The sequence below is a fragment of the Melospiza melodia genome, chromosome 6 (assembly GCF_035770615.1).
Source record: "Melospiza melodia melodia isolate bMelMel2 chromosome 6, bMelMel2.pri, whole genome shotgun sequence".
NCBI lineage: Eukaryota > Metazoa > Chordata > Aves > Passeriformes > Passerellidae > Melospiza > Melospiza melodia.
The window spans coordinates 62,514,016-62,529,762 of NC_086199.1; the positions used below are offsets into that span (position 1 = coordinate 62,514,016).

The 15,747-nt window shown below is 55.8% G+C and overlaps 1 protein-coding gene across 2 annotated transcripts in view; it reads left to right on the forward strand.

Moving 5' to 3' along the window:
* DUSP8 (dual specificity phosphatase 8) overlaps window positions 1–12,496 on the forward strand; it is a 40,609-nt gene extending 28,113 nt beyond the window's left edge. For both annotated transcript variants that reach the window (XM_063158664.1, XM_063158665.1), the window contains exons 4-7: window positions 9,268–9,434; window positions 10,513–10,672; window positions 10,860–10,983; window positions 11,370–12,496. In XM_063158664.1, coding sequence (XP_063014734.1) covers window positions 9,268–9,434; window positions 10,513–10,672; window positions 10,860–10,983; window positions 11,370–12,462 — 1,544 coding nt within the window. In that variant the 3' untranslated portion in view covers window positions 12,463–12,496. The remainder of the gene's footprint in view (window positions 1–9,267; window positions 9,435–10,512; window positions 10,673–10,859; window positions 10,984–11,369) is intronic.
* The last annotated feature ends 3,251 nt before the right edge of the window (window positions 12,497–15,747 follow it).

Below are 15,747 nucleotides of genomic sequence, written 5' to 3' on the forward strand. Positions count from 1 at the left end.
AGACCCACAGCCACTGGAGCATGTCACAGGTGGATCACCCACCAACAGGGGTAGAGCTCTGCTGGGGCAGTGGCAGTGGGACACTGAGGGATCTCCATCCCTGGCAGGCACTGGCACTGGCCACCAGCATCATGCGCCCTCCCTTGTAGTGACAGTGGTGGCAAATGTGGGGGACCACAGATCCCCCTGGGGACGTGCTGTGGTCGTCACTTCCCGAGCACGGCTTGTGGGGGAAGGCTGCTTCTCTCTTCCAGCCTAGTTGGAGCACGCTTTGAATTTTATCCAACCTCTGACCTACATCTGATAATAATCAAACCATATTTGTTACAACAACAAGGCTCGTTAGGAGGCTGGCTCCGCTCGGGGTGGGGGGGAGGAGACAGCACTTAGTTAATGCCAATGACCTCATCTCATGTGATGTCATTCAAAGGAAAAACACTGAAGTCACTCACATATGGCTCAGCCTGGGGTTTTTCAGCCCATAAAGCTTCAGATTTTCAAAGGCACAATACATGCCCCCCCTTCTCTCCCCCGCTTACTATAATCCTGAATGATTTTCTGGAGGCCTGGGCTCAGAGCAATAAACTCGTAAGGAGCTGTGTGGAGATGTATTAAGCAGTTCTGCGGGTGGGAAGCGGGGGACAAGTAATTTTCTCCCGCAGAACAAATGCAAAGAAGAAAATACATCACTCCCCACCTGCTTCAGAAGCCCCTAGAGATGGATAGACCCCCGGTGAGACCAGGAAGGGCTATTCCCACATGTCCCCTCTTGCTGGAGTTTTGCACGTGAGGAGGCTTTGGCAGAGGGTACATCTCCTCCAGAGCATGGTCCTGCTTTGCTGGGACCGGGCAGATAACCCCATCTGACATGGCCACGCACAGGTGTGAGCAGCCCAGTGCCAGCAGCCCCTTTTCCTGCCAGCTGTTGGGACCCATTCATCGTCAGCTGTTTGGGACCACTCCAGGATGAGCATCCTCCTGGGTGATGCTCTCAGTGGAGACATTAAGGGACAAGATGAGCTCGTCATTAGGGACCTGCTATCTCGTCCCCAGCTCTGCCCTGCACCAAAGAGCCCTGGAGAAGTTATTTAATCTTTTGTGACTCAGTTTCCCTCTTGGGAATCTGAGATCATGACATTGCCCTTGCTGGTGCTGGGGTTCAGAGTTAAACCTCGCCCAGGGGATGCACGCTGGTCCTGCCAGGAGCCGCTGTGGGGAGAGGGTGCAGCCGTGGGGTTCCCTTACGGTACGTGGAGCAGCAGGGAGCCGGGAAGGAGTGCGGTGCTGCATCCCCCCTTCGTTGTGGGGGTTTGATCGCACACCGCCCCGGCAGGTGCTAAAATGAGGTGTGGGCATGAGCTTCCTCCCACCGCGTTGCCGTGCCCGTATTAGCTGCGCGGGGCCAGAGCCGGCGCGGTGCTGCGATCCTTCTCCCGCTGCGGGGGGCTTTGGGCAGGCGAGAAAATCGCGGTTGCGCCTTTAAGCGGGGAGCGAAGCATATGTCAGCCCGGCGTTGTGCTGCGTGTCTGTGTGCTGAGTAAGGAATGCGGCCGCATGCCTGACCCGTTAGCTATGAGCGCGGTACGGGCGCGCAGCGAGCGCGGCGGCGGATGGGGCGGCTGCTCCCGGGCTGAGCTCACTCGGGCTGCAGCGGGCGGCGAAGAGGGGGGCGGCCGGGGAAAGGGGGCTACGCCGAGCCCCCCTACCCCGCTCGGCTTTTTTTTAATGGTTTTTATTTTTTCAGCCTGAAGGCTGGAGCCGCGGGGAGGCTGGCATTGCTCTGCTGCAGGGGCGCTTTTTTGGTTTTTTTAGTATTTTGTTTGCCCGCCAGCTGTTGTTTGGCGACGGTGAGAGGTGCCCCCGCGAGCCGCAGCCCAGCTGCCTGGATGCCCGTGGATGTAATGATTGCTCCCTCCGAGGACCAGTTCTGGACAGACATGCGCGAGGGGCAGATGAAGCTGAAAATAAGGGTGCGGAGGATGAAGGAGAGCAGGGACAAGAGAGGTTTGTCAGCCGGCCCGGCGGCTTTCCTTCCGATGGGGACGGAGCGGGAAGAGGGGGCTGCGCCGCCGGAGCCCTGCTTTGCCCGGGGGCCGGAGATCGCCTTTGCCGAGCGGCCGGCGGGGAGCGGAGCGCGGTGCTGGCCGTACAAAGAGCGCAGGCAGCTGGCGAGCGGGGAGATGGAAGCGAGCGGGGAGCGTGCGGAGGGGAGCGGAGCGGAGCCATGGCCGGTCCCCAGCTAGGGGCGATGCGCGCAGCGCCGGCGGAGGCGGCCGGGCTGGCTCGGGAGCTGCGCGGAGAGGGCAGCCCCTTCAGGCAGGTGAGCGGCTGCCTGCAGCGGGCAGAAGCATCTGCAGCGGCCCCGGCGCTAGGCAGCCCTCGCACCCGAGCGGGGGCCGGTGAGACCGCCTGGCCGCGGGCACCGCTCCGGGCTCCCCGGAACCCTTCGCCGTCCGGACGAGCTGGGCGAGGGCGCGGACGGAGCGGAGAAGGGAAGGGGAAAGCTGCGGGAGCCAGGAGGATCTGCCGCCAGCATCTCTGCGCCCTCGGTTGCGGGGGCGGGGGGGCACCGGGCAGAGGAGAGGGCTCGGGGCAAGGACGGGCGAGGACGGCGCGGAGAACAAGGGGCCATCGGCTCAGAGCGCTGCGCTGCTGCCCGCACACAGGCACTGCCCGCCGGAGCCATTTCGCTTCCCCGGCGCTGCCCTGCCTGCCCATCTTGGGTGGTTTCTTTCAGAAAGGGGTTTTGCAGTGCCTACACCCCCCAGTGACAGGGCGAAGGGCACGCGGAGCAAGGGGATATTAACTGGAGCAGCTTAAAAATATGCCGAGCCTGGGATGACCTAGATTACCGAAGGGTTGAATCAAGCAACTTCCCCTCCATCACCACTTAAAATGGGAGGCTGCTAAAAGTGCCTGACAGGTTTTTGTGGCATGAAGCACATAACCCAGTGATGGTGTCATTAGTAATAAGTCACTCCTGGAAATGACACATTTTTCTTTACTTAGAACGAGTAAGGCTGGTCCAAAGCAGGCACAGTCACCAGAGGAAAATCAAGCTCAACAGCTCGAGGAGTGTGTCCGTAGTTGTGTAGGCGGAGGGCTTCCTTTCTGCTGCTTTTCATTTTTTTAAAGATGTTTTCTGTTTCTTTGGGAGAATGGGAGCAGGCTCTGGAACCAGCCTGCAAGGCATGGGGGGCTGGCACAGGTTGGGAGGCAGCAGGGCACTGTAGCAGCAGATGGACAGAGGCTGTTCGGGGTGACCGTTGAGGAAACAGGGAATGCACATGAATCCATAATAGGGCTGATTCATCGGCTTTCTCATCCCCACTGCCTGGGAGAAAAAAAAAAACAGAAACGAGCCAACAGTGGGGTGATGAAATTTTGTGCCAAATGAGGGGATGGTAAAACCTGGGCACGGGACTGGGGGAGTGGAAAAAGAGACTGGTTGAAAACTGGACATCTCTCTCCAATGCATTGAGATGGGGGGACACGAAAGAGCATCGGCCAGGAGAGGGCAAGCTGGGCAGGCTGCGGAGCACCAGGATTTCACCAGGCTTGTGGGAAGGATGCGCAAGCAAATGGGCTGTGTCCACATCAGGCATTGCTGGGAGGATGGGCTGAATCAAAGGGGACTACAGTACCCGGGGAAACAGTGAGGATGGAGGCAGGGGGAAAATTCAGACACATCCCAGGCAGCAGGAAATGCTGACAAAGCCCCGGAGCTCCCTGGAGCACAGTGAGTAAGGGTGGCAGTAAGCAGTGTTTCATCATCCCGCCCGGTTTAGCTGCCGGCTCCAACAGGCTCCCTCCCAGCACGAGAGCCAGGGAGATGGCGTTTGCAAAGAGGGATTTTCCCAGCGGCTCTGGGGGCTGATGTGCAGCCTGCCAGACTCCTCCATTTTCTGTCCTTCAATTCAACCTGCGGCAGAGATGCTCGGCCGAGGACTAAGGCTCATTGTCATAAGCAAGCTGAGCATAAAGCAGGTGAGGGCTGGGGTTTTTCAGGTCCCCCCAGCTCTTGTCATCTCCTGCTGTACCTCAGTTCAGCAAGGTGCTTTAACAAACACTTGGGGATGGATGGGTCAGAGTGCTGGGAGCAGCATGTCCCCCGAGGGGCTGGGCTGATGGAGAGGGGGTATCCAGGCACCACCGTGGCCACCAAGACAACGCAGTGATGAGGGAGCCATGCCGGCGTGGCGGCTGCTCCAGCAGCAAGCCGAGGCGCGTGCTCGCTTGCATGCCCCGCTGCTCCTTGCCACGTGCCGCCCTGGCAGCAGCTCCCAGCCACCACAGGCATTTTAATGAGAGCTGGGCAGAGCCTGGCCTCCCTCTGCCCCCTCAGCTGCCAGCAGCTCTAGCGGGGCAGAGGGTCTCAGCACAGGCACGGGCGCGAAACTCCTTGGTGAGGCTGTGGGCTGCCGCAAAACCTCTGGCAGCTGCTTGGGGAGCCGCTCTCTGAACAGCTCCGGCTGCTGCTCTCCAGCTCTCATTATTGCAGCCATGAGGGTGGGCTGTAAAACACATCTTTAATAGCCCTGCAGGTCTCCTTCTAGCTTCCGGTGTGACAGCTGGAGGTGAGGAGTGGGGGGTGGCAGCTGCTGGCCCAGGAGGATTTCCAGCTCTGGATCCCCTCCTCCTTGCTACCACAAACTGATGGCACAGCAGTTGTGACATGTCACCTCTTCCTTGTATCTTGGTGGGGATCTTTGAGCCTGCAATGCATAGAGGAGGCTGCTGAATAGGACATGCTGCTCAGTGTGTCTCTAGGGGAACTTCTGTGAGACTCATGGGGCTGGGGGTGTTCAAGAGGCATGTGGCTCTCTTAAAGAGCAGTTTTGGGGTGAGGCAGGTGCCCTGGGTAGCTCTTTTGCAGCTTTTTGCTGTCAGCGGGACACAGCACTAAGGCCAGAGCTGCTGGGTTTTTTCAGAGGCCTCTGAAGGAGGTGGTGAGTCCATGGGGCTGGAGATGAATGTGCAGAGTGCAGCCATCAGAGCAAGGTGTAAGAGGTTTCTCAAGCCCCAGCTCCACTTTACACCTCCGGCCTAAAAAGATGGCCTCAGTGCAGGGAAGGACACAGGAAACAACAGGGAGCTGGGATGTCCATGCTTCATGTGTCCCACACCTTCCTTTTATCCTCAGCAGTGTCTCTGTTAGCATCTCATGCATGGATTGTAAATGGACTGTAAATCCCTAAAGCTAAGGCTTACCACCAGAAGAAAATAATGCCACACCACATCCCTGTCCCTAGCCAGGACTTTGTCACCCTCTGTGTCACCTTCTCTGCACCACCACTGCTGTCCAGCCTTGGCAGAGAAGGGCACAGTGCAACTCACAGGTGTCAGTGACCCAGCTATGACTAGGATGTCCCCAGAAACCAGCTGAAGGTGACAGCCAGGGCAGTGGAGACTTCCCCAGCTGTGTCAGGGTCCCAGCTCAGGAGTGCAACATCTCTGTCTTTACATCTTGTAATCTCCTTCCCTGTCTTTGTTCCCTTTGGTTGCAGCCGTAGGCAGGCACTGGTGCAGGGCCTGGCAGAGGGCAGAGCCTCCTCCCTGTGCCCTTTGCTGCTGGAGGGGAGGAGTCACACAGCTCCCAACAGCTGCAGCAGTGCAGGTACCACAGGAGCCTGCTCAAAGATGCTGCTGGCATCTTCCCCCAGCCTGATGGACAGGCTCGGGGAGATTGCCAGGCTCTTTGCCTTCCCTCTGCAGCATCTGTTCTCACAATAAATCCAGTTTCACTGGTGGTTATCATAGATGCTCAGCTGGAAAATGTGCAGAGGGGAGGGCCTGGCAGAGATGGGGATAGGGGAGAAGTTGTGGTGTTTTCCCCTCTCCTCTGTTTGACAGAAGGGCCATGCAGAGCAGGGCTGGGGGCTGGCCCAGAGGGGTCTCTGCAGGACACAGCAGGAGGTGGAAGGGTGGTCAACACCCTGTGAGTGAAACCTTGGGTAGGGAGATACAAGTTCCCCGTTGTTGCACTCTTCTGGCACTAAGTTGCTGCAACACCCTGTGCATCAGTGTGATTGTCACTTGCAGGAGGGTGATTTTCACTTTCTAGACCTCCTAGAACCGGTCTGATGCTGGTTCTTGGCTCCTCTTTCCTCCATTTTCAGCAGCAGCAGCAGTGAAAGCGTCCCCACTTTTGTTCTGGTTCCCTTCCCTTCCAGTTCCCACTTCTCTTCCTGGGCATCATTTCTGCCTCAGGTAATTGCAGTAGGAGGCAGGCAGTGTTTTTTCCAGAGAATGATTTTGAGAGCCCTCCATGCTGGACCAGGAGCAGCTCACTGGGCTGTGCCATACAAGGACCAGCTCCTACCCAACAAGCCCTCACCAGGGTGGGGGAGCATCCAAAAGAAACCAGAGATCCCCAAACACCCACTCCATGACAGATACAAATCCTTCCTAGGCTTAATTCCACACGTGCCAAGAGAAATGGTGCTCCTGGCCTGAGCATTGTGAATAAAAGAGGAAAGGTTAGAACTGGTGCTACCCTGGCTCCTCACCTCATTGTGCTCTGCTGCTCTCTGCCAGCAAAACCTGGGATCCATGGCCTGGGGCATAGAGGGGAGGAAAGCCCAAGTATCAGTTGGAGCCCAGCCAGGGACATTCACTGCCTTTGGGATTGTTTGAAGAGCTGCTTCACTTTCTAAAAATGAAAGGCACGCGGGAGCAGCCGCTGCAGGGTGGGGTGAGCGTCACTTCCATGTTGGGATGGTGTCAAGTACCTGGCCCCATCTCTAGGGTTTCCCCCAAGCCCAGACTGCCCTCAGCAGCTGCAAGTATGGGGGAGATGAGGACAGGGGGACTGGGAGCATGCCTGGACTCCCAGACACTGGGCTGAGGCTTTGCTTAGGACAAGTGAGCTCAGCTATGGGCATCATTTCAGGTGCCAGCATCCTCCAGTTGTGGCAACCTGCCCAGGTAGGCACTGCAGCTGAGGGTGCTGCTGCCACTCTCCAGACATCCCTGCCTGCTTCACAGCCCCCTTAGCTCCTGCCTGGATTCCCCCAGGCAGAGGATCTGCTGCCAGCTGAGTGTGGTGGGCACAGGCAATGGGCAGAGAGCAGCATGCCCTGACCTGCTTGAACTATGAGATCACCTTAAAGAGCCATACAGACCCATCCACTGCCCTGGGTAGCTCCTGATGGATGTGAGTGAGTGCAAGAGGCTGGGCACCTATGGACCAGAGCAGGCACTGATCCCTGGCACCCTACTCCCCAAAAACGTGTTGTGTTCCTTCAAGAAAAATTCCCACATTGTTTCACACAAGCCCAGGGTCAGATCTGTGCCCCACTCAAGCTCAAGTGCTGCAGGCTTCTCTAGGGGGAGCTGAAGGAAACACTTCCCAAGGGTTTCTGCCCCAGCATCCCCCAGGCATCAGCACGGGGCAAAGCAGGGAGCTCACGTGTGTCCATGCAGAGCTCTGGCTAGCGATGGACAGCCCTTGGCAATGGGGCCACAGTGCAGGGATGAGCAGTAACCAGAGCTATGCTACACCTGTGCTGGGCCTCCTGCTTTTGCTCTGATTTAATGTCCCAGTTGAGGGGTGATGTCATTTCGGAGGGAGCAAGAGAAAAAGAAGTGCTGGAAAAGATAAGGTGCTTTAACTCTACTCCTGTCTTTACTGGGTTTTAAAGCTGGGAGGTGTGTTAGCTGCCAGACAAGAAAACAGAGGGGAGGAAAGAGGTTTGTTGAATGATGCCTTTTCCTTAGGCCAGTGGGAGCTGACACCAGGACGTGCTGAGATGGAGTGTGATGGAGGACTTTGGATGTTCCCAAGTGGTGTGAGCATGATTTTGTGCACTGCTTTGGCTTCTCCATCACCTTCATCTCACAAACATGTCAGATGAGTTGTCTGCAGCACCAGTCATGCCTCTCTAGAGTGTGGGTGCCACACCAGCAGCCAGAAGGGTGCTCCAGGAGGATCAGCAGAAATGTTGCCAAAGTGCTGGAGAAGGTAAACTGAGAATATGCCAAGGCTGCCCTGCTTCCAAAGGGGAGAGGGACTGGCTTGTTAAAAGGTCTTGTTAAGCTGTGGAGATGGGCCAGGGATTCTCAGAGCGCTCAGTCCGGAGACTTGGGCTTTCAGAAGGATCTTGTGGGAGCATACTGGTCCCTTTGACAATCAAAGGCACTCAAGCCCCCAAGTCCTCTCTGCCCTTTGGGTGATGTCAAGCTGCATCTGCTCATTCACATGACTGGGAAAACCTCAAGGGAGACTTGAGGCAGATATGACTCAAGCTCCTCTCCATTGCATGAAGCTGCCACCCAGATGTCCTCAGCTGGAGGGGAGTGGAATTAGGCCACTGCCAGCCAGACCTGGCTCTGTCCTGGAGTATAGGATCAGCAAGTGAGAGCAAATCAGGATCAGTGGTCTTATGCAACTGTGCAGGACATGCAACAGCACTGGGAGTTTTCCAGCTCTCCTTGCTGCCTGCTGTGCAAGCAGGGCCAGGCTTGCAGCCCTGCTTAAGCTTTCAGGACTGGCTCTCAGGCTTTTGACCATGGCAGACACTGTGACAATACCTCTGGCTGTCACATGCCAGCTACTGCAACCTCAGCTGGGGGTTTTCTTTCAACACTGGGTTTCAAGATGCTCAGGCTGAGTGTGACTGCCCAACAGCCCAGTTCAGTAAACTGGACACTGCTTGCTGCCACATTCAGCAAGATCAGAGCATGAGAAACAGCAGTGGCCTGCAAGTACCATTATGTCACCATGGTGTGTCAGAAATCATGGGCTTGGCAGGGCTGGGCAGAGGGAGTGTCTCTCAGAAATCATGATGTGTGTGTAGCCAGTGCAGAAAGGTTTGGGCTGACCTCCCAGGCCCCAGGAGCTTTGTGTCTCAGTGGGTTGGCTTGTTGTCATCCTGCCCTGATGGATTTTGGTATCAGAAGGTGATCCTGTCCTCAGAATAGTAGAGAGCCAAGAAAAGGACTGTCTCTTCCTGTTATTTGTCTGAATGAAGTTGAGAAGAGCCAACTTCATTGGAGAGGGTGTGAGATGCCTCACGTGTGCATTAATATCCAGCTGTGACAGGGAGAAGTCAGAGCTGGTTCTCCATTCCTTTCTATGTGTGTGTCATGGCCATCACAATGTATGTGCACTGGTTGGTGGTGGCTGGTGGCTTCTTGCCCCTGGAGGCTCTGTTCTCAGGGCTGCAGGGTTGTCCCCACTTTGTCCCCAGCCCGGGCCTCGGGATGCCAGCTACTGATGACCTCAGCTGTACTGCTCCAAGCTCAATGTCCTCATTTTCTCCACAGGAGGCTTTGCCACCTTCTCCTCCTGCTTCCCAGGGCTCTGTGAGGGGAAGCCAGCTGCCATTCTGCCGATGAGCATCTCCCAGCCGTGCTTGCCTGTGGCCAACGTTGGCCCCACGCGCATCCTGCCACATCTCTACCTGGGCTCCCAGAAGGATGTCCTGAACAAGGTACAGCCCTCTTGAGGGGACACTCTGCCCTGTCCCACTGGGGACCCCTGTCATGCAGAGGGGTGAAGGTGTTAAGTGCCCTTTGAAAGGTGCCAGAAAGGCTGTGCTGTGATGTCACACCAGGGAAGGAATTTTGTTTAAAGGAAAAGTAATGATGAGAAGAAAGAAAGAGGAATTGTAGATAAAGTGCTGCCAAGCATCTGCCTACTGCAGCCATGAGGAAGCCAGCCAGGCGTCCTCATCCATGGTAGGCAAGGAGGGAGGGAGACCATGACACCAGACTGGAGTTGGAGACAGAAAGGAGGGAGAGAGAAATTATGTGCAGGGAGTAGAAGGAAAGGAAAGAAAAAAATGACAAGAATGTGAGCCTGGGAGCTGGACTGGCTCCATCAAGCCTGCTGGAAGGGCAGGAATGGGCCACTGGAGACACAGGGCTGAAATCCTGGGGCCAAAATCTTGAGCAGCCAATGCCAGGCACGGAAATTGATGGTTTCTTCCCTCCCTACCTCCTTGGAGGGTTTTGTCCATGTTTTGGAACTGTTTTCTGCTGTCCCCACAATGTGGCCACGTGCTGGAGAAGAGAAGCATTGCCCACACAAGGCCTCACAGTTGTCTATGGATAGAGCATCTTCTGGCCACACTGGTTAATGTAGGGTGCTACCAGGGACTCACTCCACCCTGTTGGTGCGATGTCTCCTTTCTCCCTCAGCTGATACATTCACAGCGTTCAGACAGAGTTTTTGCTATTTTCTTTTTCTTGTATTTTCCTATTTCTCTCATACTGGGGTTGTTGGGTTTTTCCCTCTGGAACCCCTTTCCAGGTGTCTTTGGCCTTGCTCGCTTTACTTAGACCAAAATAAAGATCTGCTGAGGTTGAAACCTGTGTCATCTAAATTGATACAATCTTTTCAGCTCATCTCTGCTGTATTATCATCAACTAGGCCAAGGCAGCACTAGGAGACCCACGGGAGAAAATGTTGGGATGGGAAAAGGCAGGGAGTGTGCATGGCAAGACAGACCTTCAGTACATGGTGAGGGCTGAACTCAGCTGATCATTTGATGGCTTCTTTCCCACCAGGACCTGATGACACAGAATGGGATAAGCTATGTCCTAAATGCCAGCAACTCCTGTCCCAAGCCAGACTTCATCTGTGATAGTCACTTCATGCGCATTCCTGTCAATGACAACTACTGTGAGAAGCTGCTTCCCTGGCTGGACAAGTCCATTGAATTCATTGGTGAGCTTTTCTTATGGTTGCAGACCCTCCAATTCTCAGCCTTCACAACCTGAACTCTTCTGTCCTCCCTGGTCTTGCTCGCAGCAACTGTTGTCCTGTCACACAAAGGGGCTGGGGCTTGGGGAGGGAGGCTGGAACCATTTTGCTCACCATCATTGTTCTCTCTGTTTCCTCTGCCATGCTCCAGACAAAGCTAAGGTGTCCAGCTGCCAGGTGATTGTGCACTGCTTGGCTGGGATCTCCCGGTCAGCCACCATTGCCATCGCCTACATCATGAAGACCATGGGTATGTCATCAGATGATGCTTACAGGTGAGTTTTCTCCTGAGAGTACTGGGGGGGTTATGCCAGTATGCTTCACTCCAGGGAAGGAAAGCAGGCTAAGCCCAGAAGGAGAGGATCAGGGCTCCTTGAAGCTCTGTCTTGCCTTGGTTGGGTCCCAGTAAAACCAAACCAAACCTCCCGTCATAAAATGCATGCAACAAGGAATGGTTGGGAGTGGTAAAAGGGAGTGGGGAGGCAGTCCCAGCTCTAATCCTCAGACATCTCAAGGCCCCGTGATTCCCCAAGATCCTTTTCTTTGGAGGGTCTGGTCAGAAGGTTCTTGATGATGCCTCTTCTCCCTAAAGAGGCTGAGAGAGGAGGGGTTGCCCGCTGAAGGACCAAGCACCAACGGGGCTGTCTGTGCCTCTCGGCAGGTTTGTTAAGGACCGTCGCCCATCCATCTCGCCAAACTTCAACTTCCTGGGCCAGCTCCTGGAGTACGAGAGGAGCCTGAAGCTCCTCAAGGCCCTGAAGTCCAAGGGCGACTGGAGCGAGGGGGACGCGCAGCAGGACCCGGCAGAGGTGGCTGAGAGCAGCCGGCATCCCCCAACACCTACCTCAGAGAAGGCCGAGGATGTGCCGAGGAGCACCGGCTCGGCGTCCCCCACCAGTGACCCCGAGCGGCAGGGCGGGACCCCAAAGGTCCTGTCACCCACCAGCTTGCAGCAGGGGCTCAATGGCCTGCACCTCTCCTCCGAGCGCATCCAGGACACCAACCGCCTGAAGCGCTCCTTCTCCCTGGACATCAAGTCCGCCTACTCCCCCGGCCTGCGGCAGGACCCCCCTGGCCCCCCTGGACCTGGGGAAGCCCCCAAACTCTGCAAGCTGGACAGCCCTTCGGGCTCGGGCAGCCTGAGCCCCTTCTCCCCAGGGGCGGACAGCCCTGACCGGCCCACGGGGCCCGAGCTGCTGCTGGAGGCCAAGGTGAGGCAGCGGCGGAAGCACCGGCACGCAGCGGGCTCGCCGGCCCACGGGCTCAGCCTCAACGTCGGCGGGACCTGCGCCACGCGCAAGAGCCCCGGCGCCGAGGACGGGCTGCCCCCGCGGCTCGGCCAGCCGCCCGCCGCGCCCGGCGCCGCCACCAATGCCTGGAGCGGGGCGCACCTGGAGTCCCCCAGCGCTGCCTCGGGCGAGGCTGGCTGGTACTTCGGCAAGGACTCCGGCAGCGCTGGCGGCAGCACGGGCGGGGGCCTGTTTGCCAGCGCCGGCCCGTACCCGCCGCCGTTCGGCTGCGGCGCAGCGGCGGCCGGCTGCGAGATCAGACTGAGGGACAAGGCGCGGGCCGAGCCGCGGGACGGGCGGCACAGCTGGCATGAGGAGGCCGGCGCCGAGAAGCAATTCAAGCGAAGGAGCTGCCAGATGGAATTCGAGGAGACCATGTCGGAGGGCAGGGCTCGGGAAGAGCTGGGCAAAATCAGCAAACAGTCCAGCTTTTCGGGCAGCATGGAGATCATCGAGGTGTCCTGACACTCATCCGGGGTGCCTGGAGACCTGGGACGGGGCTGGGGAGGGGGGATATTTAAGCCGGGGGGAGCGGGAAGGGGGGCGGTGGGCTCGGGGGTGTATTTATACTTGCGCGTGCATTTTCGGGAGCGCAAGCGCTGAAACCGAAGCGAAGGTGGACGAGTCTTTCCAGAGTCGGGAAACATAGCGGCGGATGCTTAGTGTCCCTCCTGCACTCACCCTGGTCCTTCCCCGCCCATCCCCAGGGCGCCCCAGCCCTCAGAGACCCCACACTCAAAATTCGGGCCTAAAACTCAAGTGGGAAGAGTTGGGGAAGTGGCAGGGATTGCAGTTTTGGCTGTGGTGATGGGGCACAGCACCTGGAGGGGGGACCACAGCTGCCCCTTCCCTGCACCCTGGTGCACTAAGCATGCTCCGCTGTGTTTCTCTGGCTAAGTATCCTAAAAATGCTGCACTGGAGCAGCCCTATACATATATAAATATATATTATATATAATATAAAGAAAAAAAACCCGAAAACACACACACAAAAGAAAAGGTAAATGGTTTTACTGCAATTTTTATTGAGACGTAAATAATATTTCAATTTTTTTGTTTTGTTTTTAATTTATTGAAGCTGTTCATTCTGGCAATGATTTGCAGACAATGTGGGGCGGTACTTTCAGCTCTATTTTTACTGTGTATGGTATTTAAATCTGAAATACGAGTTTCTAAGCAATATCTGAGGCCTGTGGCTCCTTCTATAGTTAATGTCCACAACATAGATTTCCCCCCTTCTCTCTGGGCATACCAACAAGGGGACAGGAGACTCTTCTGGGCACTTTTTCTAGAAATGAACAAGTAAACGAGCAAACCATAAAACCTTCTTATGACACAAACTGAGCCAGAAAACTCTTCTGGAAGCTGCTGCCTCTTTTTCCCACCTTGGTCTCTGTTTGTTTCTCCTCATCTCCATCCCAGCCATTACCACCGTCCCAGCCATCACCCCGTCCTAGGCATTGTCCCCATCCTGGCCGTCACGCAATCCCAGTCATACCCCCTCTCCTCCCCTCCCCTCCTTTTGGCTGCCCATCCTTGCTGGAGGGGGAGAGGTGGGAGTCACCTGAAGTGGATGGAAGGCTGCAGGATGTCACCTCCAGCTGCGTGGGGAAGGCGTCGGAAGCTGCCACAGCAGAGGGAGGGATGGGAGGCTGGTGGTAGTTGGGATTTCTTGTTGGGAGGTTCTTGCCTGCCTGCTCCAGCCCTTCAGCTCCCCCTCACCTCAGCTACCTTGCTTGGGTGGTATGGGCACCACTCTGCCTTTGGGGGCGGCAGTTCTTTTGGCTTCCCACATCCTTTGTTTCACACCTGAGAAACTCAGGGGCAGCGCGTTTGCCGGTGCCGGGACTCTCCCGGTCCTGTTGCCCTCCAGGCCAGCTCCCCTCCATCCAGCGGATGATAAGCTGTCCAGACATGAAGCTCTGCAAGCACATGGAGGGGCACAAGTGACTTATTTTTGGAGATGGTCGGCTGCTTCCTCCCATCTGGTGGGAGGCCAAGCTCTTGCCCCCAAACCCCAATGTCAGGATTGCTGAGAAGCTGCTTTCTGAAGCTGGAGGCACTGAGCTGCCTCCACTGCAAAGCACATCTCTCCCTGCAGCTCTCTTCGCTTTCTCCTTTGTCTCGCACTAGTTTGCAAAGCTGATACCTCAGGGGTCTGTGTTCGTGCATGTCTGTGTCCTGTGTCATCCTTGGAGTGTTGTTTTCTTTTTCTTTTCTGGGTCCACATGGTTTCTCTCCCTTTCCCTTATTCTTCCTCTTGTCATTCGTTTCTATATTTAAATCAAACTACCCGTGACAAAACCAAATGATCTCAGGTTTAAAACTGAACATAAAGCAGAGGCGTGAGGAGCTGCAATCACACGAGGAGGGGCTGCTCGCTTCAGCTCGTCGCTTCCTCAGCCACCTCTGTGTTTGCAGTTGAGGCAAGTCTCCCTGGAGACTCCTTGCTCTCTTCTGGCTTTAGTTTTTCTGCTTTTCCATGGAGCTCTTTGGTGAGATGCTGGGGACCCCCAGATGCTCCTGGGTGGTTCCCCACAGTGTGGCAGGGAGGGATGGGGGTGGATGGAGAGCCAGGGACCACCTGCTCCTCTCCCCACATCACTTTGGATGAGAGTGAGAGATCTCAGAGTCAGTCCTGAAAAGCCTACCACCACCCATCACTGCCTCCAGCAACCACCTCAAACCTGCTCAGTGTTGCCAACCTGAACATTGCTCTCTTCTCATCATGAAGCAGTGATGACACTATTTCCTAAACTCCCTTTCTAGACTCCAGAAGGCATTTAGGTCCACCCCATGAGCCAGGCAGCTATTTCAGGAGCTCCACTTGCAGCAGGCTGTCCTAAGTAGGCATCAGTGTCAAGTCCAAGGAGGGAGAAGAAGAAGGCTTCATCCTTCCTCTGGTGCCTCCTCGCTGGGCATAGTGTTAGTGTCACCTGCCTCCTGTCCAAGGAGTCTGGTCCTCCTTCCCCTTCTCTGGCCTCAGTGGTGGCATCTCTTCCCAAGCATGCCAGTGGTGATTGTCTGCTGATCTCTGCCCCGTAGCACTCAGTCCCTGCCCATCCCATGGTCCTCCAGGGTTGGTGCCAGCATGGACTTACTGAGCTCAGGTCAGGCAAGTTGCTGGCAGGAGCTGGTGTAGCTTTGAGCAATGGAGAGAGGTTAAATGGCTTCCCAAGAGATGTAATAGAAAGGACAACAGGTGGCCAAAACCAGGTGGGGAGATGAGACAAAACACTAGCAAGCTCCCATCTAATTCCTCCTGTTAAGTGACACAGTGTGTTGCAAGCACAAAAAAGCAGATGGAGCTGCTGACCTGAAGTCAGGAAGGAGAGGGAGCATTTTGCAAATGAGACCCTGAATGTCTGCAAAGAGGCAGTGGTTTGCTTTTTGTCATCTACACTCTGCCATCGCCTGGATGCTTCTGAGACTTGTTTGAGGTTTTACACACTGTGGACTCCTCTCTTCTCTGAAACCAGAACAAAGATAAGTATATTTTAAGATTTGTAGATCATAGATATTCATGACCCACCTCTGCAGCCTTTGCATTCATCCCTCTCCTTTACACATTGGGCATGTGCATCAGAATATTTTAAGTCTATATCCAGAAAATAAGCCTTGATGGAGCAGCCTGCCCAAGTGTCTCCTGCCCATCCTGATCCAAAGCCATCAGGGTCACCAAGTGGCATGCAATTAACTTAGTTTTTATTTTAATCAAACTCTGTCTAATGAACCACTTTGTCCATGAGT